Here is a 24,584-nt window from a genome sequence, read left to right on the forward strand (position 1 = left end):
TCCCCCATCATACAGATATGCTATAATTCAATTAACCTTTTTGCTTTATGGAATTTAGGAGATGTAGGTGATTAATACATATTTTTATATGAAATTATATATTAATAAAATGTTACTAATTTCATGTCATATTTAAATAAGATTTATAGCTTATGGAGGATGATTTTGAAATCATAAAGAACTTGATGATGTCTTTCTTTATATACTTCTGGAAAATACTGATGGGAACTGGTAAAGTTGTGTGGATTTTCAGATAACTGGCATATGTATCAGAACATTTGATAAAAGGATGAATGTCCTGGCAAGGCCTAGATAGATGTTCTGTCACTGTGTCAAATGCCTCTGTGCATATGTATCATAGTTGACCTCTTGAACACTAAATTGGATAAAACAACGAAATATGCTTATAAATTCTGAAAATGATGGACAGAGAACGACTGCTCATACACAGGACAAGAGTTCAAATTTTAAAAGTGCTTGGCAGGTAAAATTAGCCAAAGGTAAAAACGAGAAATTTAAGAGGATCAATGTGAATTCCTGCATTTATGGTTCTAAATCAGTATTTCATGGGACTATCAACAGATATATATACACATACACAGACGTGATCTGGCATGTGGTGAGAATTTTACTTCTCGCCCTGTTATTGCCCGTGTCATCCCTCAGTCAGGTAAGTCAACTCCTCCATGTTTGTTATTTTTAAAAAAATTATAGGAGTTCGCATTGTGGCGCAGCAGAAACGAATCCAACTAGGAACCATAAGGATGAAGGTGCAATCCTTGGCCTCAATCAGTGGGTTATGGATCTGGTGTTGCCATGAGCTGTGGTGTAGATCACAGATGGGGCTCAGATCTGGTGTTGCTGTGGCTGTGGCATAGGCCAGCAGCTGTAGCTCCAATTTGACCCCTAGCCTGGGAACCAACATATGCTGTAGTTGCAGCCCTGAAAAGCAATAAATAAATAAATAAATAAATAAATAAATAAATCTGGGGAAGACGGATCAAGATGGTAGAGGAGTAAGACGTGGCCCTCACCATCTCCCATGAACACATATAAAAGCACATCTATATGTAGAATGATTTCCACAGAACATCTATTGAACACTGGGAGAACTTAAACCTCCAAAAAGGGCAAGAAACCCTCTGTATAACTGTGTAGAACAAAAGAGAGGAAAAAAAAGAGAGAGAGAGAAGGAGAAAAGGAATCAGGATGGGACTAGCATTCCTGAGAGAGAGATTTGAAAGATAAAAGGAACCCATACCCTGGGAAGCCACCTAACCAAAGGGGAGATCAGCCAAGATGGAGGAAGCTCAAAGTTGCTGAGAATAGCACAGCAGCTGGACTAAGGAGGGCAAAGCACAGTGAGAGAGGCACAGGTCATCCAAACCACTGCCCTGGACACCACACCCCAAGATATTCAGGCAGGGGCTGGGCACTAATACTCAGGCTCCAGAGGTCAGTTCCAGGGAGAGAACTAGGGTTGGCTGTGTGGGGACAACCTGAGGGGCTAGGGAGTGGAATAGCATAGGCAAGGAACCTGGAAGGAGGTCTGGGACCATAGAAGAAGCAAGACACCATTGTTGGGGAGAGTGAGAGAAGAGGAGGAGGGGTGGACCGCCATAGGAATCTCCCTGTGAATGCTCAGGCTCTCAGAGGGTGGAGCACCTCTGCTCAGGCTACGGTTAGTGAGAGGCCATTTGGTCAGGCTATGGAGACTGGGCACTACCTGTGCAGGCTATGGGTGGCTGGGCACTTCTGGTATGGTCTAAGGGCAGCGGGAGGCTAAGCATGAAGTGGTGCCTTTTGCATGATCTACAGGCAGCAGGGAAAAATCACAGCAGTCATCTTAGAAACTAGAGGGAGGCATGGCCTGCCACCACTAGGGGGTCTGTGAACAGGCTCTACCTGCAGCCCCAGTCACCTCAGATGTTGGCAAAAAAGAGGGCACTGTAACAAAGCACCACCCATTGTTGCTCTCACACCTCTGGGAAAATACCAGCCCTGCTGCTGCCACTGCCAAAGGCTCAGTAGAAAATTAGACTTTATTGACATTTTCAGGACATTACATCCAAAAATAACAGAGTACACATTCTTTTCAAGTGCACATGGAACATTCACAAGGATTGAACACATACTGCAATACAAAACTAACATCAACAAATATAAGAGTATAGAAATTATTTCAAGTATCTTCTCTAAACACAATGGCATGAATCTAGAAATCAACCACAGGAAAGAAATGAGAAAAAAAGACTACATGGAGACTAAAAAACATGGTACTCAAAAACCAATGGGTCAATGAGGAAATCAAAAAGGAATTAAAAAATACCTCGACACATATGATATTAAAGACACAACCATTCAAAAATCTATGGGATGCCACAAAAGCAGTACTTAGAGAGAAATTCATAGTGATATAGGCCTTCCTAAAAAAAGAAGAAAATCTCAAATCGACAACTTAACCCACCACCTAAATGAATTAGAAAAAGAAGAACAAACAAAATCTAAAGTCAGTAAAAGGAAGGAAATCATAAAGATAGGAGAGGAAATCAATAAAATAGAAATTAAAAAAACAATAGAAAAAAATAAGTAAAACCAAAAGCTTGTTCTTTGAAAAGGTAAAAAATATTGACAAACCTCTGGTCAGACTCACCAAGAAGAGGAAAGGAAAAAAACGAAGTAAGCAAAATAATAAATGAAAAAGGAGAAATCACAATGGATACTGCACGAATACAAAAAACCATAAGAGAATACTATGAACAATTATATGCCAACACATTTTATAACCTAGAAGAAATATCTAGAGACTTACAGCCTGCCAAAACTGAATCAAGAAGAACTAGATCAACTGAAGGGACCAATCACTAGAAATGAAACTGAATGTGTAACAAAAATACTCCCGACAAACAAAAGTCCAGGACAAGATGGCTTCACAGGGGAACTCTACCCAACATACAAAGAGGAACTTATTCCCATCCTCCTTAAACTTTTCCAAAATGTTGAAGAAAAAGGAACACTCCCAAAGACATTCTATGAAGCCACCATCACCCTAATAGCAAAACCAAAGATACTACCAAAAAAGAAAATAATGAGCCATTATCTTTAATGAATATAGATGCAAAAATTCTCAATAAAATTTTAGCCAACCTAATCAAACAACACATAAAAAAGATCATACACCATAAGCAAGGGGGATTCATCCCAGGTTCACAAAGATAGTTCAACATATGCAAATCAATCAGCATCATACATTACATTAACAAAAGAAAAGTCAAAAGCCACATGATCATCTCAATAGATGCAGAAAAAGCATTTGACAAAGTCCAACATCCATTCATGATCAGAACTCTTACCAAAGTGGGTATAGAGGGAATATACCTTAATGTAATAAAAGCCATTTCTGAGAAACCCAGCCAGTGGAGAGAAGCTGAAAGCATTCCTGCTAAAATCTGGAACAAGACAATGATGCCCACTCTCACCACTGCTATTCAACATAGTACTGGAAGTCCTAGCCACAGCAATCAGACAAACAAAAGAAATAAAAGATATCCAAATTGGAAGAGAAGAGGTAAAACTGTCACTGTATTCAGAAGACATGATACTGTATACAGAAAGCCCTAAGGACTCAACACAAAAACTACTCAAACTGGACAACGAATTTAGCAAAGTTGCAGGATATAAGATTAACATTCAGAAATCGGTTGCATTTCTGTACACTAACAATGAAATATTAGAAAAGGAATACAAAAATAGAGTACCTTTTAAAATCACACCACAAAAAATTAAATACCTGGGAATAACCTGACCAAGGAGGTGAAAGACTTATATGCTGAGAAATATAAAAAATTAATCAAGGAAATTAAAGAGGATTCAAAGGAATGGAAAGATATTTTGTGCTCCTGGGTTGGAAAAATTAATATCATAAAAATGGCCATACTATCCAAACTAATCTACAGATTCAATGCAATCCCTATCAAATTACCCATGACATTTTCCACAGAACTAGAAAATGCAATCCAAAAATTTATATGGAACCATAAAAGACCCAGAATTGCCAAAGAAATACTAACGAACAAAAACCAAGCAGGAGGCATAACTCTCCCAGACTTCAGGAAATATTACAGAGCCACAGTAATCAAGACAGTGTGGTATTGGTACCAAAACAGACATACAGACCAGTGGAACAGAATAGAGAAACCAGAAATAAACCCAGATACCTATGGTCAATTAATCTTTGACAAAGGAGGCAAGAATATAGAATGGGAAGAAAAACAAGTGGTGCTGGGAAAACTAGACAGCCACATGTAAATCAGTGAAACTGGAACGCACCCTCACACCATGCACAAAAATAAACTCAAAATGGCTGAAAGACTTAAATATAAGAAAAGACATCATCAAACTCCTAGAAGAAACATAGGCAAAACATTCTCTGATATCAACCTTACAAATGTTTTCTCAGGTCAGTCTCTCAAAGCAACAGAAATAAAAGCAAAAATAAACCAATGGGACCTAATCAAACTGACAAGCTTTTGCATGGCAAAGGAAATCATAAAAGACAACAAAAATACAACTTCCAGAATGGGAGAAAATAATTTCAAACGATGCAACTAACAAGGGCTTAATCTCTAAAATATACAAAAAATGTATACAACTCAACAGCAAAAAAGCCAACAACCCAATTGAAAAATGGGAAAAGACCTGCCTAGCCATTTCTCTAAAGATATACAGATGGCCAACAAGTACATGAAAAAATGCTCAACATCACTGGTTATTAGAGAAATGCAAACTAAGACTACCACAAGATACCACTTCACACCAGTCAGAATGGCCATCATTAATAAGTCCACAAATAACAAACGCTGGAGGGGGTGTAGAGAAAAGGGAACTCTCCTGTGCCATTGGTGGGAACAGAAGTTGGTACAATCACTATGGTAAAGAGTAAGGAAGTACCTCAGAAAACTAAATATAGAACTACAGTATGACCCAGTGATTTCTCTCTTGGGCATATATCCAGACAAAACTGTCTTTAAAAGAGATATGCACCCACATGTTCATTGCAGCACTATTCACAACAGCCAAGACATGGAAACAACCTAAACGTCCATCAGCATGATTGGATTAAGAAGATATGGTATACATATACACAATAGAATACTACTCAGCTATAAAAATCAACAAAAATAATGTCATTTGCAGCAACATGGATGGAACTAGACACTCTCATACTAAGTGAAGTAAGTCAGAAAGAGAATGATTTATTTATTTATTTTTATTTTTGTGCTTTTTGTATTTTTCAGGCCACATCTGTGGCCTATGGGGGTTCCCAGGCTAGGGATCCAATTGGAGCTGTAGCCCCTGGCCTATGCCACAGCAACACCAGGATCCGAGCCACGTCTGTAATCTATACCACAGCTCATGGTAACGCCAGATCCGTAACCCGCGAAGAGAGGCAAGGGATCAAACCCATGTCCTCATGGGTGCTAGTGGGGTTTGTTAAGCACTAAGCCACAATAGGAACTACAAGAAATTCTGTATTTAAGTGTTCATCTTGTACATGAAGGCTTAAACTGTGTTCCATAGTCCAATCAATACATCATCGTCCACATCAACCTCACCACATCATCTACCATTTATTAAGCACTTTCTATACTCTCACTAGTAAATTAAGTGCTTAATATATAGTATTTCATTTAACTTACACATTGTAAGTATTATTTGCTCTATTTATAAGTTAAAAAAAAAGCAATAATTTAAGTGGAAGAAGAGAATAATTCCTTTAGAGTATATCAGCACTTTTTAATACATAGAATGTTTGTCAAAAATTTTTGTTCTTGGAGTTCCCGTCGTGGCTCAGTGGTTAATGAATCTGACTAGGAACCATGAGGTTGTGGGTTCGATCCCTGGCCTTGCTAAGTGGGTTAAGGATCCGGCGTTGCTGTGAGCTGTGGTGTAGTTCGCAGATGCGCCTCACGCAGCTTGGATCCCGCGTTGCTGTGGCTCTGGCATAGGCCAGTGGCTACAGCTCTGATTCGACCCCTAGCCTGGAAACCTCCATATGCTGCTGGAACAGCCCCAGAAATGGCAAAAAGACAAGAAAAAAAGAAGTTTTTGTTCTTGCCCATTTTTTAAATTAATTGACATTTACTTTGATTCTATTATTTGTTTATTAAAATTCAACTGTAAATGGGGCTAAAATAAGTGTCTATGAAATATAAACACATTTTAGAAATTGGCAGTTGTAATTATAATAGGAAATTATAGCCTGTGGTTAGAAAAGGTAAAAAATACTCAAAAATATTATTTTCATAAATACTATTGCATACACAATTTACAATACTGCCATTTACTGATTTAAGTGATCATATTTATGTTGTTAAATGCAGAAAACATAGGCCTTGAAATCACTTTAATCTGCTTTCAGTTTTTGTTATTCACAATTGATGGAACCTTAGGCAACAAACTGTACATAAGAGGTGACTTCCTTCATTTATAAAATTAGATGATGATACTTCCTATTTATGTTAGGAGTAATTAAGTGGAATAACCTATGTAAAGTATGTGGCATGTTATAAGCATTAGTCAATGATAAGTCCCTTTTTCTTCCCTCACTATGTTGTATATAAAGTACGCAGAATGACAAAGAGAGACAAAGAGGTGGAGACAGCAGAGGTGATATGATGGACAATTGAAGTTATCCGGAGACAGATGTGTTTATGCAGACAGAGTTGAAATGATCGGTAAGGTACAACAGTCAAATTACAGGAAAGGGGATGGGGTGTGACATCTTAGGAATTTTGACAGGTTTGGCAGACAGGAACAGAGAGTTTCAGAGGTCTCTGCATGCTTCTGCAAAGTTTGAGTAGCCAGAGTCTCTGCAGGAATGTTACAAATAACCCAATCCAGGGAAATCTCACTCTGCTACTGGAATATCACATTCTTGAATATTTCAGATTAGTTACATGAAGGCAGGAAGAGGGGGCAGAGAATATTTCAAGACACATGACAAAAAGAAAGAGAAACCCATGGTAGCATGATACTTTGGATTACTGCAGAGTTGGATGTCATTAATGCTGGGGTCTTTGCCCATTCTATAACGCTCATATGTGAGTTTGCTAGGCAGGAGTGTTAATGCATCCCTGGGGAACCATAATCATCCATATGTTCAGTTTGAAAATGGTGTCACATTTGAAAAGCATAGTTCAACAGCCAAAATTCACATGGAAGAACTTTACTCCTCTCAAAAAGCATTATATGGGATCTAAAGCATTGCCCATGGCAACAATTCTAAGTCTGTTTTCAATTTTCACTCTCTGAAGTCTCTCATTCACTACAGCCCCATCTCCCAAGCTCTTTCTCTCTCTCCTCTTGCCTTCTCCCATCACCAAACTTTCAACTCTCCCCCATGGTATGTATCATTATGTCATTGATTGACTTAGCCAGTCTCCCTAAATACTTTTTATTCCATCCAGCTCTCTGGTTAAATGATTCTCTGTTCATTTCTAAAAATTACACATTGTACTTATATCCTAAGTATGCAATGCAACATTCCAGGAAGACTTTGTGTGTGTGTGTGTGTGTGTGTGTGTGTGTGTGTGTCTCAAAGTGTGAGGGACTGTTTGGTCTACTGCACTGGAAAGATCAGGCTGGCAGGCACAGAATGTTTGAGCAGGTAGAAAAGGAAGACCTCAAACAGTCCCACATTTGTCATTTTTATCCTGTCAGAGTAGACATTACTTGAGAAGCAAAGCACTGGTACTATTTCACCATGAGCACTATGAAATTACCAATATGTACATGTGGCATGGTCTCTAAGAGCAGACTGTTTTAATCTGGCTTCTACTTGACAGCTCCAAGAACATCTATGAATTAGCAAGAAATAGGTATTATCATGAGAAAACTGAAATGGATAAAATTATTACAAGCTCCATAAGGGAAGAAACAATTTCTTTTCCACAGTTCCTAACAGTACTCAAAACGCGGTGGGCTACCCAGATCAAATAACTCAACCTTTTCTTTACTAAGAGAACAATATCTTCACACTATAGTGATAACCCAGCTTCTTCCACCCTGAGTAAATTTTGAAAGGTTTTATAATGTCTGTGGTTTGAGACTTTATAATTATGGCCAGGGCCATTAATCTTGCAGCCTCCCTTTTTTTTCTTATATCTGAGATTGAGACTTAGGTTTTGTTATAGATTGCTAGCCTATAGCAATCAGTTGAGAAGATGAGACATCACTGAGGCAGATAACAAAGAAAAATGGGTAGCAAATTGGGAAAAAATTAGGTAGATCCATGGTGCTATATTAAACAAACTCTTTGGAGGTATAACAGCCAAAGTCTCATCATATGTTCCTGTCATTCTTTCATCTGTCAAAGGGACTTGGCTGTTTTTATACACATATATATTTTCCTCCCCCAAGTCTTCACACTCAAAATCAAAACAACCACGTTAACAAATAGGCCATTTCTAAAATGCCACTGTAAGCCTAAGGAATGAAAATGTGATTTTAAAATTGATGAAGGTTATAAGAAAGTGACCCAAAAGGCATTATAGTAAGTAATAAGCCTAAAATGTCCTGGTGTAAAATGTTTTCATTAATTTTCCTTTGAAGTTCACACGCAAGAACTACAATTGAAGATTAATGGGTTTATAATATATTTTAAAAATAGGATTCCATCAACAAGATATTTCAATGGAGTTTCTTGTTAATGCACTACCAGATAGATCTGGAAATTGTTATTATTTACAGAAAAAAAAAGAAAATGATTTGCAAACTATGCAAACATATCTATTTTTTTTCTTTGCAAAGTCCTTATCAGCTAGCATATTAAAGAGTTAGTCATAGTTTAGCTATTATGCAATTTTATTATGCATCAGGCATTGTTCTAAGCTACTTATTTCTCATGCCACGCTTAGAAGGAAAATACTTCAAATGAGGGAGCTGAGGCCTGAGAGGTTTAAAAACTTGCCCAAAAACATACAGGAAGTGGTAGGCCTGAAACAGGCCTGAGATTGGAGCACAGAAATATAGGTTCCAGATTATCCATTATCAACCAATATAATCAAGAATCTAGTTTATGTTAATAGGTACAAGAATGGAATAGTCATGTATGACAAAGGAGGGCAGAGTGTACAAAACAGATTAAAACACATATGAGAAAACAAACTTTAACTATGTCTTAACTATGTCTGTTAAGTAGTCTGTTTTTTGTTTGTATTTTTTTGTTTTTTAATAGGATTAGAACCAAAAGAGGAAGTTCACTGGATTTTTAGGAGGCCAAGAAACCATTAGGCAAGGGTGTTGATTGAGATCATTAACACACACTTATTTAAAGTCACCTAAGGAAAGGTTTGCATGGCGTTAAAAGATGATTTGGTGTCAGTTGCTAAAAACATTGAGGAATGAGCAGTATTTAGCAGATGACCTCAGTGACGAGGGTGGAAGGTACCACAGAAGAAGGTGAAGTACATTAAAAATGATGTCCTTCCCCATCTCACTTTCCATCACGACAGAATCATGGGAATATTTATTATAAATGGTGATGAGAAGCTAAGGGAAAGCTGAACACAATCCCCAGCTTTAGGATAACTAACATTTATTGAGCGTTTACTATGTGGTAGGCATTGTTTTAAACATTTTCATTTATTATCTCAATTAATTCTCATGTGAGCAAAATGAAGGATAAAGGAGCTAAGTAAGTGTGCTTCTGAAGAAATTATAATAAACTCTTGGAGTTAAGATTCAAACTCATGAAGAAACCCAGAGCTTGAGCTCAGTCTACTCTTTGAAGCAAAGAAGTAGAAGAATAATTATACAAAGAGAATGAAAAGCAGGGGGCTTTGGTCTGAATAGGATTAGGTAAAAATTTTAGTAGGTAGGAAAAGGAGAGGGAGAGAAAGAACAATAATATCTAATTTTTCTCTCTCTATAATTTACCATTCAAATATTTTTAAAGTTAACTTTTGCTCTAAATTAAGTTACCATTGATGAAGAATTTTTTTTTCCTTGTCTCAGATAAAATGTTTGGGCCTACTGTATGAATTAATATAAATAATTTATTATTTCATAAGAATGTTACAAAACTGCATGCTATCAATTTCTTTCTCTGGCAACATGCAGACCTCTGTCAATCACACAACTGTAAGGACCCTTAGATATTCATTCAATGATTTCACTAAAAACACACAGCAAATTTTTTCAATAAAATGTTTGATATTTAAAAGTACGTAACTAAATAAAATGTTGACCTGCCAACATTTTACTGTCTCAATTTTATCATTGCATTTTTTTCTAGTAAAGCAAATTTCTTTCTTTTGAAAAATGCATTTTGGCACACAATAACTAGTGATACCTAATTATTAACAAAGTAACTAGTACTTGGGCATATAGGTCACTCTTTTAATGGGATATTCTACTTCTTGACTATAGAGTTTTAACTGATTCTACAGAAAATATTTTTGAAAAATCTACCCAGGTCAAAATCTTAGTTTAATACAGTGTGAGGAGATAAGAGGGAAAAAAAGTGGCTGAGCAGGACACCTAATTTTGAGATGACTTTTTCTTTATACATTTTTTAATCATTTTTTTTTCTTTTATACATTTCTCTTACACTTAAAGGAGAATTTTAAGAGAAATGTCACTGCATAATTTCCTTTACATTTTTTTCTTCCCTGCTTTGAAAGAGCACCTACAATTGCCAAAAGAATCACCTCTAAATAGAACATAATTTGTTCTTGCTAGGCAGAAAAGAATTAAATAAAAGTTGCATAGGGCTGCCTGTGACAATCTAGGCTTGAAAGATTGCTAAGTGGGTTAGCAGCTTGATCTCCTTATTCATCTTTCCCAGCTCCCTGTAGGGATGCCAGCCTCCCTGCCCCAACCCTCCAATGTACCAGCAGCCTCTCCCCTACTTCTGCACCAAAATTCAAAATAAAAGTGGCATAGTGAGGGGGAGCCAATAGAGAGAGAAGGAACATCTAATACATCTTCCTTGCCATTGTTATGGAAGCTGAAACCTGAATACATCATTTTCATTTTCTTAGCTTTCTCTAAGTATTGAGAAATTAGAGAAGAGTAAGAAAATGTAAGCTTTTTAAATTCTACTTAACTGTGCAATTGAGTTTCACGAAACTGCTTACATTGATAAAGGGGAATAAACATGAATGGTAAGGGAATCTATGAATGATAGCTGCAGAACAGGATAAAAACATATGCATAATCACTTTTAACCTACTATAGAGTAAACAAATTAGAGAAAAAATAGAAGAGGGTAATACTGAATGGATTCAGTACAATTTTCATTCAATCTTACATTGTTACCAATATACAAACAGGGTTTTATGTTTTTAAAAAATCAAATAAAATTGGGTTGTGATGATGATGGTTGTACAACTATAAATATAATACAAATTCATTGAATTGCTAAAAATAAGATAAACTGAGGGCAAAAACAAAACAAAAAATCAACTCTAGTATATCTGTAAATCTCTTTTGCATTAATAAAGTACTTGATATTTAAATCCATCTAAAATTTTATTTGGTTTGGATAAGTCTCTTAAACTTTGTGAAAATTTATGTTGGTTTTTATCAACCTAGCATTTCAACCCCTACACCTAATTCGTCCAGACTTAGACTTATTTGTAAATCCTCTTATAGCAGGACGACTCACAACTTTATATAGGGGTACTTTTTTTCAGTTGTGGGAAAAAAATGGAATGAAAAAATGAGGAAGATCACCAGACGTCTCTTACCGATAGTCCTTTACATTATTAAATTACTGTTCTTTGCATTATATTTTTAAATATGTTTACTGTGGGAAAATATGCACAACATAAAATTTACTATCTTAACTGTTTTTATGTATACAGATAAGTAAATCTGTATATTTATATTGTTGTAAATGCATGCATATTGTTGTGCAACGATCACCACCCTCCATCCCCATAACTCTTTTCATCTTTAAAACTAAAACAATGTACTCATTAAATAATAACTCCTGAAGTAAGTCAGAAAGACCAATACCATATGACATTACTTATACGTGGAATCTAAAATATGGCACAAATGAACTTAGCTCCAAAACAAAAACAGACCCACATAAATGGAGAATAGACTGATAGTTCCCAAGCGGCACGGGGCGGGGAGGAGTGGGATGGTCTGGGAGTTTGGGGTTAGTAGATAAAAACAATTACATTTAGAATGGATAAACAGGGCAAAGCAAGATGGAGAAGGAGTAAGAGGTCACACTCACCTTCTCCCACAAACACATAAAAAAAAACACATCTACATGAAAAGCAACTGACACAGAACATCAACTGAATGCTGGTAGAAGAACTTAATCCTCCAAAAAGGGCAAGAAACATAACTGGGTAGAACAAAAGAAAAAAAAAGAGAGAGAGAGAGAGAAAAGGAATCAGGATTGGACCAGCATTCCTGAGAGGGAGCTGTGAAGGAGAAAAGGAACCCACATCCTGGGAAGCCACCTAACTGATGGAAAGATCAGCAGAGAAAAGCATAGCAACTGAACTGAGAATGGCAAAGCAGAATGAGAGACGCACAGATCATCTGAACCACCTGCCTGCACACCAGAGCCTTTGAGGGTCTGGGGGGGCTGGGTGCTGAGACTTAGGCTCTGGAGGTCAGTTCCCTTAGAGGACTGGGGTTGGTGATGTGGAGATAGCCTAAGGGGCTAAGGTGCAGTGCGCCATGGGTGGGAGGGGAATGCCACGGCAGAGGGAACCTGGAAGAAGGTTCGGATCCACAGGAGAGGCAAGGTGCCATTGTTGGGGATGGCAAGAGGAGGAAGGGTGGAGCACCATAGGAAACTCCCTGCACCAGAGCATGTAATTGCCTGTGGGCTCCCAGAGGGCAAGGTGTCTCTGGTGTAGACCAAAAGCATCGAGAAGCCACTTGCTAGTCTACAGGGGACCCGGCAGCTCTGGCGCAGACTGCACACCATGAGAAGCTGTGTACTAGTCTACAGGGGACCGGGAGGCTCTGGCACAGGCTGCGGGTGGTGAGAAGCCTCTTGCTCATTTATGGGAGATTGGGTGCTTCTTGTGCAGGCTTCCAGTGTCCAGGCACCTCTTGTGTGGGCTAAAGGCATCAGGGGCCTAGTGCAATGTGGTGCCTACCAAGCACCATGTGCTGTTGCTCTCCCTCCCCTGGGAACACACCCACCTTGCAGGTGCCACTGCCAAATGCTCTGGGCAGAGACCAGACACTCGATCATTGTCCCTTCCAAGACCTTAAAACTAGGAGCAGCTGGTGCAGCACCTCCTGCCTGGGCTAAGTGGGACAGGGTGCTTCTTGTGTGATCTTCAGGTGGCAGGGGAAAACACTGCTGTTATCCCTGACTCCAGAGGTGGACATGGCCTACCACTACTGGGAATACCTGAACAAAAACACTTGCATCCCCACCCACTTCAGAGGGCACCACAGAGAAGGATATTGTGACGAAACACTACCTCTTGTTGCTCTCACTCCCCTGGGAGCACATCTACCCTGCTGCTGGCACTGCCAAATGTTCTGGGCAGTGCCCAGATGATTGATCACTGTCCCTTCCCAGGAACCTGCAACTAGAAGTAGCTTGTGCAGCACATCCTGAGGGCGATAAGCAGGACGAGGGGCTTCTTGCATGGTCTACAGGAGGTGGGGGCAAACCACCACAGTTATCTCCGGACCCAGAGGTGGGAATGAACTGCTACCACTAGGGGTCCCTGAATAGGAACCACTTACAGTTCCAATCACCTCAGAGGGCACTGCAATAGAACACTAGCTGTTGTTGCTCTCACTCCCCTGGGAACGCATGTACCCTGCTGCTACTACTGCCAGATGCTCTGGTCACCTTTGGTCACCTTGTAGATCTGCCTAGTGCTCATTACCACTTCCCAGGGCCCTGCAACAAGGAATAGCCTGTGCCACCTTCCTGCAGGTCCTTGTTGCTGTTGAGAGCCCAGCAAACAGGTACTGTCTTCTGGCCCTACCCATTGCATACTTCTCACTGAAAACACACTAAGCATCCTGAGGATAACAGCCTGCTCCCACTGAAGAAAGATACAGCAAATATTCAAACTCCCACACCAAAAATAAATAGTACCCCCCAAAAAAAATACAAAGGGGTGCTTTGGCATAGAAGTAGCCAGAAATAGAAGAAATCAGAATGGAACTAGCATTCCTGAGATGGAACTGCGAAGTAGAAAAGGAACCCACATCCTGGGAAGCCACCTAACTGATGGAAAGATCAGCAGAGAAAAACATAAGCAAGATGAATAAGCTTAGAAACCATCCCCAGTTAAAGGAACAAGAGAATTCACCTAAAGCAGTCAAAAATGAAACAGACCTCTGAAGTCTGACAAACATTGAGTTCAAAAGGGAGATAGTGAAAATACTGAAGGAATTAAGGCTGAATATCAAGGAATTAAAAGCAGATACAAACAGTAATGCAGATTCCCTTAGAAAGTAAATAGAAAATATAAGGAGGAGCCAAGAAAAACTAGAAAATTCATTTTCAGAGATGAAAACTGATCTAAAGGCAATAAAGAGCAGAATGAATAATGCAGAGGAATGAATAGTGATGTGGAAGATAGAATAATGAAAATCACCCAATCAGGACAGCAGACAGAAAACCAAATGAAAAAACACGAGAACAATATAAGAGACCTATGGGATAATATAAAGCAGGCCAATATACACATAATAGGAATTTCAAAAGGAGAAGAAAAAGAAAAGGGGATTGAAAATATATTTGAAGAAATTATGGCTGAAAACTTTCCAAATCTAAAGGAAATTGATATCAAGATACAGAAAGCAGAGAGAACCCCAAACAAGTTGAACCCAAATAGACCCACACCAAGACATATTATAATAAAAATGGCAAAAGTTAAAGAGAGGAGCCTAAAGGTAGCAGAGAAAAGCAAAGCGTTAATTATAAGGGAACCCCCATAAGGCTATCAGCAGATTTCTCTACAGAAACAAAACAGGCCAGAGGGAGTGGCAAGATATGTATAAAGAGCTGAAAGGAAAAAATTTGCAACCTAGAATACTCTATCTAGCAGGAATATCAGTTAAAATAGAAGGAGAAATAAAGAATTTCTCCAACAAACAAAAGCTAAAGAGTACAGCAATACTAAAACCCATTCTAAAAGAAATACTGAAATGGCTTCTCTAAATTAAAAAAAAAAAAGAAGTAAGAAGAAATAGAATGGAGGAAACTACAATTGAAAAGCAATCACTTAAAGAAGCCAGCATACAAATCTAAACATGAAGATGTTAAAAATAAAATAATAAAAAGACATCAAAATCATACAATGTGGGAAAGGAACATAAGAAAATATAGATTCTTTTTTATTTTAATGATATGTTGAGCATACATGAGTATCAGGCTAAAGCAAGCAGATATAAGAAGGGGTTAACATACTTAAAAGACAGGGCAACTACAAAATCAAAACCGAACATCACACTCACAAAAACAGAAAAGTACTCAAGCCTAAAATAAATGGAACCCATCCAACCAAAAAAAAAAAAAAAAAAAAAAAAAAAGGAAGAGAAACAAATCAATCAACATCTACACTCCATTAAAAAAAGAAAACTCAGAAACCACATAATAATCTCAATAGATGCAGAAAAAGCATTTGACAAAGTCCAATATCCATTCATGATAAAAAAATCTTACCAAAGAGGGCATAGAGGGAACACAACATAATAAAAGCCATTTATGACAAGCCCACAGCAAATATAATACTCAATGGAGAAAAGCGAAAGCCTTCCCACTAAAATCTGGAACAAGACAAGGAGGCCCACTCTCACCACTGCTATTCAACATAGTACTGGAAGTCCTAGCCACAGCAATCAGACAAACAAAAGAAATCAAAGGCATCCACATAGGAAGAGAAGAGGTAAAACTGTCACTGTATGCAGATGACATGATACTATATATAGAAAACCCTAAGGACTCAACCCCAAAACTATTTGAACTGATCAACAAATTCAGCAAAGTAGCAGGATATAAGATACACATTCAGAAATCAATCACATATCTGTATATTAACAATGAAACACTAGAAAAGGAATACAAAAATACATTACCTTTTAAAATTGCACCCCAAAAAATCAAATACCTGAGAATAAAGCTGACCAAGGAGGTAAGGGACTTATATGATGAGAACTATAAAATATTAATTAAGGAAATTAAAAAAGATGTAAAGAAATGGAAAGATATTCCAGACTCCTGGGTTGGAAAAAATAATGCTATGTAAGAGTGAATATGTACATATATTATGCACAGAAACTGAAGCCATACTGAAATGCATTGTGCATAAATTTTGTTGCTACTTTTGTTTGTTTTTTATGCTACCACAAAAATTCCAAACTTCAACAAGGGCATTCATTTTATTTAACTATTTTAATATTAAAAGAGTAACTACACTTAATAAACAGAGAAAATCGGGTTTAACTCTATTTTGATATTTGATTATTTTCTAGTTCAACAAAGTTACCTATATGGGACACAACTTGCAATATTAGTTAGAAGTGGGCAATTATTAAGATATGTAAGACTCTATTAAAAGAAAAATTCAGTTTTAAGTTTTACTAATAGTTTTAATGCAGGCAAAACATCTGGTTTAAACAAATGATTAGTCCTCAAATTATTTGTGAATTTAATGCTCTTTTATGAATTTGCCAATTTCTCCACAATCCCACTTCTGTCATTAGCTGGTATTTGGTTTTAAAAAACAATTGAGAATGAGAGGTGCATCTGGTGTAAGTTAAAGAAAAGACTAGCATCTGGAGCATCTGAGGGCTGTTCCTTTCAGTGTCTCAGTGAGGACAAGCTATGAAATATTATCTCTTGGTTGCTAAAACACACATTAAACAGAAATGAAATAAAATGTCAAATAATTACACACATTAAACAGAAATGAAATAAAATGTCAAATAATTAATATATAATGAAAAGATAACTGTCCCATATTATAAAAATAATTCTGACCCCATATGGTCAATTGAAGAAACAAATCATAATCAGAAGATACTTTATTCTTTTGCCATAAGAAATCACTCAGATTTTGACTCATACTAACACATTTATTTCTCATAATAACCCTAGGAAGTTGTTAATACAGGCTTCTTGCCAAGAACCTAGGTGTGATCTTTCAACTCTAACCATAGGCAGCTGCAAAGGCTTTATTATTTGCAGAACAGAAATAGGCTCAGAGACTTTGAAAACAAATTTATGGTTACCAAAGGGGACAATGAGGGGGGATGGGTTGAGAGTTTGGGACTGGCATATGTCCACTGTGGGATATGGAATAGTTGGATAATGGGGACCATTGTATAGCATAGGGAACTCTACCCAGTATTCTGTGGTAATCTATATGGAAAAATGATGTGGAAAAGAATCAATGTATGTATATGTATGACAGAATCACTTTGTTGTACAGCAGAAATGATCACTTCATTGTAAATCAAATATACTTTAACAAACCTTTAAAAAAATACTTTGCAAAATATCACTTAAGAGTCAAGTATTCTTAAATCCTGTATCAAAATTCTGTGATTTGCACAATTTTACAATTATTACAAATTATTACACGTCAGTGTCTTTAACGACTAAAAGTAGATGTATTTACTGTATAATTATTATAAATATAATAAAAGATAAATATACTATAAAGATAAGTAATATAAATAATATTATATAATTATATACACACAGATTAAATTAAACATATAGGTGTATGCTGCCATTTTTACCTGAAAAATATTTGAAATGGATAAGCTGCATGTCTGTGGATTATAACTTATTCTTTAGATCCATTCTTTTTAATGTAAATGATGGACAGAAGAAAATACAACTTGGAATCACCTGACTTTCCTATTTATGAATTGATCTGTTTCATTTATTTATCTTTTTATGCTGTATATATCTGTCATCCATCTATCATGTGCTAGACCAAATGACAGAACGACTAATTAGGCTTTGTCCACAAAGACTTTTCATTTTAGAGTGAGAAAAAATACTGGGGTTCAGCATTGATCATTATGAGAACACATGGGAAAGTTACCTAATCTAGCCTGTGGAAAAGGGTACTTTTTAGAAGAGATAAAAACTGATGAGTGTCTTAAAGTATGAATAAAATTTAGTTTGGCAAACAGAAAAGGAAGGGCAGTCCAGACAGAGAAATTGTAAGAACTCATTCCATAAAAGGGAAAAATAAGTAGGAATCTGTTGAAAACTACAAGCCTTTGCTTTGGTTAGAATTGACCCTATATTAATCAATTGCAGTGAGAGTATTTTTAGACAGGGTCATAATTAGCTTTCCATTAACTAGAGCTCTTGCTGGCATTTTGTCAGGAGGAGTTGTCAAGGACTGGAGGCAGGTAGAGTAGTTAAACACAGGAGCTCTTAACTAGTCTTTGGACCCCTAAAGGGGTTCTGGATAGAATTTAGGAAGTTCAAGAACTTGATGGGGGAAATATTACATTGTTGTTCACATTAATCTCTTATTAAAAATATGATTTTCATTAAATATGAATATAAGGATAAAACTATAACAATATGGGCAATATCAGTCACACACACTGTAACCCATAGAAACCATGGATGTATTCATGTTACATTCTAGTTGTAAGTTTTACTTTAAAAAGCTGCTGCAGTTGGATTCTTAAAGCCATCATGCCACAGCGGGAACTCCTATTTATTTATACTTTTTTTTCTTTTTGGCCTCCCTGCTGCACATGAAATTCCCTGACCAGAGATCAAATTCCAGCAGAGTTGCAACCTATGCCACAGATGCAGCAATGCCAGATCATTAACCTTCTGTACCAGCTTGGGTTCAAACCAACCTCTCTGCCACTGTAGAGATACTGTGGATCCCATTGTGCCACAGTAGGAACTCTCATTTATTCTTAATTATCCTAAAAACTCATAACATACAATTTACCATCACAATCATTTTTAAGTGTAAAGCTCCATAGTGTTAAGTATATTTATATTGTTGTGTAACAAATCCATAGAGTTTTTCACTTTGCAAGACTGAAACTCTAAACTTATTAAACAGAAATTTCCCTTTTCCTAATTTCCCCAGTTCCAGGAAACATCAATTTTCCTTCCGTTTCTGTAGATCTGACTACTTTAGATATCTTACATAAGTGGATTTGTGCAGTCTTTTTGCGACTAGCTTATCCTGCTTAGCATAATATCCTTAAAGTTCATCAACATTGCAACATGTGTCATAAGTTCCTTACTTTTTAAGATGGAATAATGTTCCATTATGTGTACATATACCAGATTCTGCTTATGCATTCATACATGAATATTTGGAGTGCTTTCACCTCTTGCTATTGTGAATAACACTACAATGAATATCGATGTGCAAATACCTAAGACCGTGCTTTTCATTCTTTCAGACATAAACCAATAAGTGGTATTGCGGAATGATATACTAGTTCTGTTTTTAATTTTTGAGGAACTATCATTCTATTTTCTTTTAATTTTTTTTTTTTATTTTTTGTTTTTTAGGGCCACATCTGTGGCATATGGAAGTTCCCAGGCTAGGGGTCTAATCGGAGCTTCAGGTGCCGGCCTACACCACAGCCAAAGCAACACAAGATCAAAGCCACATCTGTGACCTCACCACAGCCCACAGCAACATTGGATCCTTAGCCCACTGAGTAAGGCCAGGGATTGAACCTGCATCCTCATGGATCCTAGACAGGTTCATTACTGCTGAGCCATGACGAGCACTCCCTGTCATTCTGTTTTTCCATAGCAATTACACCATTTTACTTTTTCACCAAGAATGCAAAAATGTAGTGATTTCTCCACATCTTCACCAACACTTGCTATTTTGTTGTTGAGTTGCAGAAGTTCTTTATATATACTAGATATAAAGCCCTTATCAGATATATGATTTATAAATATTTTCTCCCACTCTATAAGTTGTCTCTTCATTCTGCCGATGGTGTCCTTTGATGCAAACAAATTTTTAAGTTTGATTTTTCTATTTTTGCTTTGGTTGCCTTCTTTGGGGGGTCATATCTAGAATTATTTGCAAATCCAATGTCATGAATATTTTCCTTTATGCTTTTCTTCTAGGAGTTTTATAGTTTGTAGTCTTACATTCAGTCTTTAATCCAGGTTGAGTTAACTTTATATACAGCGTAAGATAAGAATCTAACTTAAATTTTGTTCATATGGCTATCCTGTTTTCCCAACACCATTTTTTTCATTTTTTAAAGTTTTATTGAAATATAACTTATTCATAATGTTGTGATAATTTCTGCTGTACAACAAAGTAATTAAGTTATACATGTCCAACACCATTTGTTAAAGTGAGTTTCCTTTTTAAAATAATATTTATTCCTTTCTTTACTTCAAACTACATTACTAACTCATTAGAATACTTTATTTAATAAAATAATAAAGAAGCATGTCACTATATCACTTACTAATTTTTAAAGTATGGTGATAATTGCATTTCAATATTATTTTCATTGTAATCCTTTATAATTTATTTCATAAACTTTATCATACAATTATGATATAAAATATTTATTTTGTGCCTGTTTATTTATTTTTACAATATTATGGGAAGAGGGCTATGGGTTTCACCAGATTATTACAAGGGTCATGGTCTCAAAAAAATACTAAGAATTCAGAGACTGTTTTAATAACTCAGGCAATAGATGAAGTCTTAAGACAGAGGAATGGTAACTTAAAAATATGTAGAATGAAGAAATTGGCAAATTCATCATGATTTAGTGAAAAAATACATGCCAAGATCCAAAGAGAAGATGAAGACTGGAGCTCCCGTCGTGGCACAGCAGAAATGAATCCGACTAGGAACCATGAGGTTTCGGGTTCGACCCCGGCCTTGCTCAGTGGGTCAAGGATCCGGCGTTGCCATGGGCTGTGGTGTAGGTTGCAGACACGGCTCGGATCCTGCTGTTGCTGTGGCTGTGGCGTAGGCTGGCAGCTATAGCTCAGATTAGACCTTAGCCTGGGAACCCTACATGCTGCCCTGGCTCTAAAAAAAAAGATGAGGACAGTGATATCTCCCAAATTTTTAACTTAGGTGATTTGATTGGCTGGTGGTGTATAGATCTAGGACTAAATGAGGAAGTTAAAAGCATGAGAACTGCCAGTAATCACCCATGGAGAGAAGGTAAATGAAGAAACTGACTCAGAATAAAGCAATAGAAAACCAATATTCAAAGACCAACAATTTCACTGTTATTAGCTATGGTGTCAGGCATTATATATAACGCAAATAGAACCAGAATGTAAAGAATAAAACTTCAACAAGTAGTAATTAGCAGTTAATTGTAAAGAACCAATGTGTTATGATTCTACTCTGCATTTATAGTTTTTGCACCTGCAACTATTTGCTTACAAAAACGCATATAGCTACAGTTGCCTACTTATAGACACAGACATCCAAATTTGCCCTCAAAAGAATAGCACAGAGTCCATCCATGATAGTTCAGCAAATCCCTTAGACCTTTTCCTTTTCTGCTCCTGTGAGGTTGGTGGACACACTCCCTTTGGCTTCTCTCTTTGCCTTTATTCTTGCTTGATCTCATTCACGCATTACACCTAGTGACTCAGCTGAGAAAGTTAGTATATGTTTGCTCTCACTCAAACACTACGATTTTTTCCCTCCACGTATTAAATGTACTACAGTATGGGCAGACTGAAAATGGAAGACTGAATTTCTGAACTAAATAATTTGCCTTGTTAGTGTGACTAGATTCAACTTTTCATTCACATGTGTTTCTACAAAGTATGCAACTTGAACACTGTAAAGATGATATCTCATACAAATTTCTGTTCAAAGGTGACAAGCAAATTACGTTACTTTAATTAAAAAAATTTATCCACTTATTAAAAACACAGCCGTTAGTTTGGATCAAATATATTCGTATTTCTCCATTATATTATTAGGACCATGATGAAATCTAATCATTGTTCCTTGGAGTTTGGTTTCCTACAAAAGTGTTATAATACAATCAGTTCTATTGCAAATAATTATTGAACTATGTGAAGATAGTACTGATTTCAGGTTGGAAACATATAATAATAGATGAGAAATATAAAACCCAGGTTAACATTTGATGAAGATTCTGTTCTCATACAAATGTCAGTAATAATAAATGTGGGGATAACAGCCTGCTTTATGAAAATGAAACAGATTCCAGGCAGAATGATTTTCAAAGGTTTTACTGATAGTTCAAATATTACTTGCTTATCATTTAATCATATTAAACACTTTGAATCTAATAAATCCTCTGTGGTAGAAATAAAATACACTTTAAGAATGGGAAATTGGATAGTTTATTAGGCTAATGGTTAAAACCAGAATGTAACATGTATTTCTGTGTGAAAACTATATTTTTCTATGCTATTTATAGTTTTTAGAATTTTCATAAAGTATTATCATGAGGTTTTAAGGGTAAATGAAGGTTTAGGGATTCTAAAATGTTCACGTGATTTAAATTTTTTTATCTAAAAAATCCCAGTGCATATGAAGGTACATTTTTGTTCTACTGCCTTTTTTCTCAGTGGTGTATGAATCACATAGAGTTGAAGCAGCAGTTACACACCAACCTTAGGTTTATGGACAATGGACTACATTCTTAGACATTAGAAATATGGTAACATAATTTAGATTTAGTGAAAGGAGTTAGGTTAAGAAAATGAGAATTTATAAAGAGGAAGCAACATTCTAAAAAGATAGTTAATTGAAAGTAAAAAACTGTTCTGTCATAGATAACTAAACATTTCAATGGATGCAATCAAAATTCAAAATATTATTAATGGAGTGATAAACACAAGTTGCTCACTTCCTCAAGATGTAGAAGAATCTTTTGATATATTAAAAAGGATAATGATACTCACATCCTGAGCTACCATTTGTTGACACCAGCGTCAGGTTGGAAGGCCATGGATTCCGAACAATATCTTGCCAATGAATCGTGTCTGTGTAACAAAGAAATTTGTTCTGGTCTACATAGACTCCGCCATTTAGGATTTCTGAAGAGAAACAAACAAACAGATTTGTTGTCAAACTTTTGAAGATAAAAATGTAGACAATAAAAATGATTTACTCAAGCTATTTTCAGTGTTAAATTAGAGTTACTGTGTTAATAGCCAAGATATCTTTAAGAAATATCTTTTATTGAGTCAGACTACAGAAATTTGAAAATATTTGCCAATACAAAGAAAAACAACCACTCATAATTCAAACACTCAGAGAGAAACACTCCACTTTTTTGTATAGATACTATCAGTCTTTTTTATGTTTTATTTCCTCAGAAATAGGAATGATATGCATAAAATATTTCATAACCTGAGAGTCTGTTAATATTAAAAGGTGATTATTCAAATGGTAATTAAGTATTATTCTACATTATTTCTAATGAGAAAATGATATTCCAGAATATAGCTTAAACAGCATTTATTTAACCAGTCCCTTCTTATTGATAATTTGTCTCTGATTAGGTCTTTAAATTTTTTTACTATAAATAATATTAATAAATTGTGAATATTTAAGACTTTTGGTACAAATTGTCAAGTTTCCCTTAAAATATCATTTGTCAATGCGACATTGACTGGAGTCAGCTAAGTAAGTAATTAGCACAAAATGGAAGCTAAAATTAATGTTTCAATCACAGAAGTGTTCTTTGTTCATTTCAAATGTAGTCAATAGAATTGCCAATTATTCTTTAAGAACAACACAAAGTAAGATGTAATAAAAACCCTGTGGTTCCCTGGAACAAGGGCATGACTCTAGGATAAAATGCACAAAAGCCAATTTTTTCTTGATTCTCTATTTCACAACACTGGCCTTAATCACCTCACTTGTCCCCTTTGAACAATAGCTGATCAAATACATCGACTCTCATTCAGATCGCTTATTGTATTCAGTGGAAAAAAGGGTAGATATCCCCTCTGAAAGTACTATTCTACTCATTTTAAGAAACTAGGTGGAGTCCACATAGAATCTTCTTGCCCAGGGGAGTTCCCGTCATGGCGCAGTGGTTAATGAATCCAACTAGGAACCATGAGGTTGCGGGTTCGGTCCCTGCCCTTGCTCAGTGGGTCTACGATCCTGCGTTGCTGTGAGCTGTGGTATAGGTTGCAGACGCGGCTCGGATTCCGCATTGCTGTGGCTCTGGTGTAGGCCGGTGGCTACAACTCCGATTCGACCCCTAGCCTGGGAACCTCCATATGCCGCGGGAGCGGCCCAAAGAAATAGCAAAACGACAAAAAAAAAAAAAAAAGAATCTTCTTGCCCAATACCTGCCATGTTTTTCTTCTTGTCCAATGCAAAAGCAAGTTAAGAGAAATCACGTATCAGTTCATAAAGCATTTGGATACAAGTAATGGAAACCCAAGTAACAGTAATTTATGTAGACAGGGAATGGTTTTTTTCACGTAATAAGAAACCTATAGGAAGCAGTTGTAGGCATTAGTTCAGTTGCTCTGCAGGAGTCACAACCTGATATGTACATTCGCTTTATTCATTCCAGGCTTAAGATGGCTGCCACGTCTATATGTGTTCTCTGAATTCAAGGCA

The 24,584-nt window shown here is 36.5% G+C and overlaps 1 protein-coding gene across 1 annotated transcript in view; it reads right to left on the reverse strand.

Annotated features, from left to right (window-relative positions):
- The window catches only part of ERBB4 (erb-b2 receptor tyrosine kinase 4), a 1,130,412-nt gene that overhangs the window by 348,443 nt on the left and 757,385 nt on the right, over positions 1-24,584 (reverse strand). Inside the window, 1 exon segment of the mRNA XM_021075968.1 lies at positions 22,904-23,038. Coding sequence (XP_020931627.1) covers positions 22,904-23,038 — 135 coding nt within the window.

Source organism: Sus scrofa, chromosome 15 (assembly GCF_000003025.6).
Source record: "Sus scrofa isolate TJ Tabasco breed Duroc chromosome 15, Sscrofa11.1, whole genome shotgun sequence".
In the NCBI taxonomy this organism is placed as follows: Eukaryota; Metazoa; Chordata; class Mammalia; order Artiodactyla; family Suidae; genus Sus; species Sus scrofa.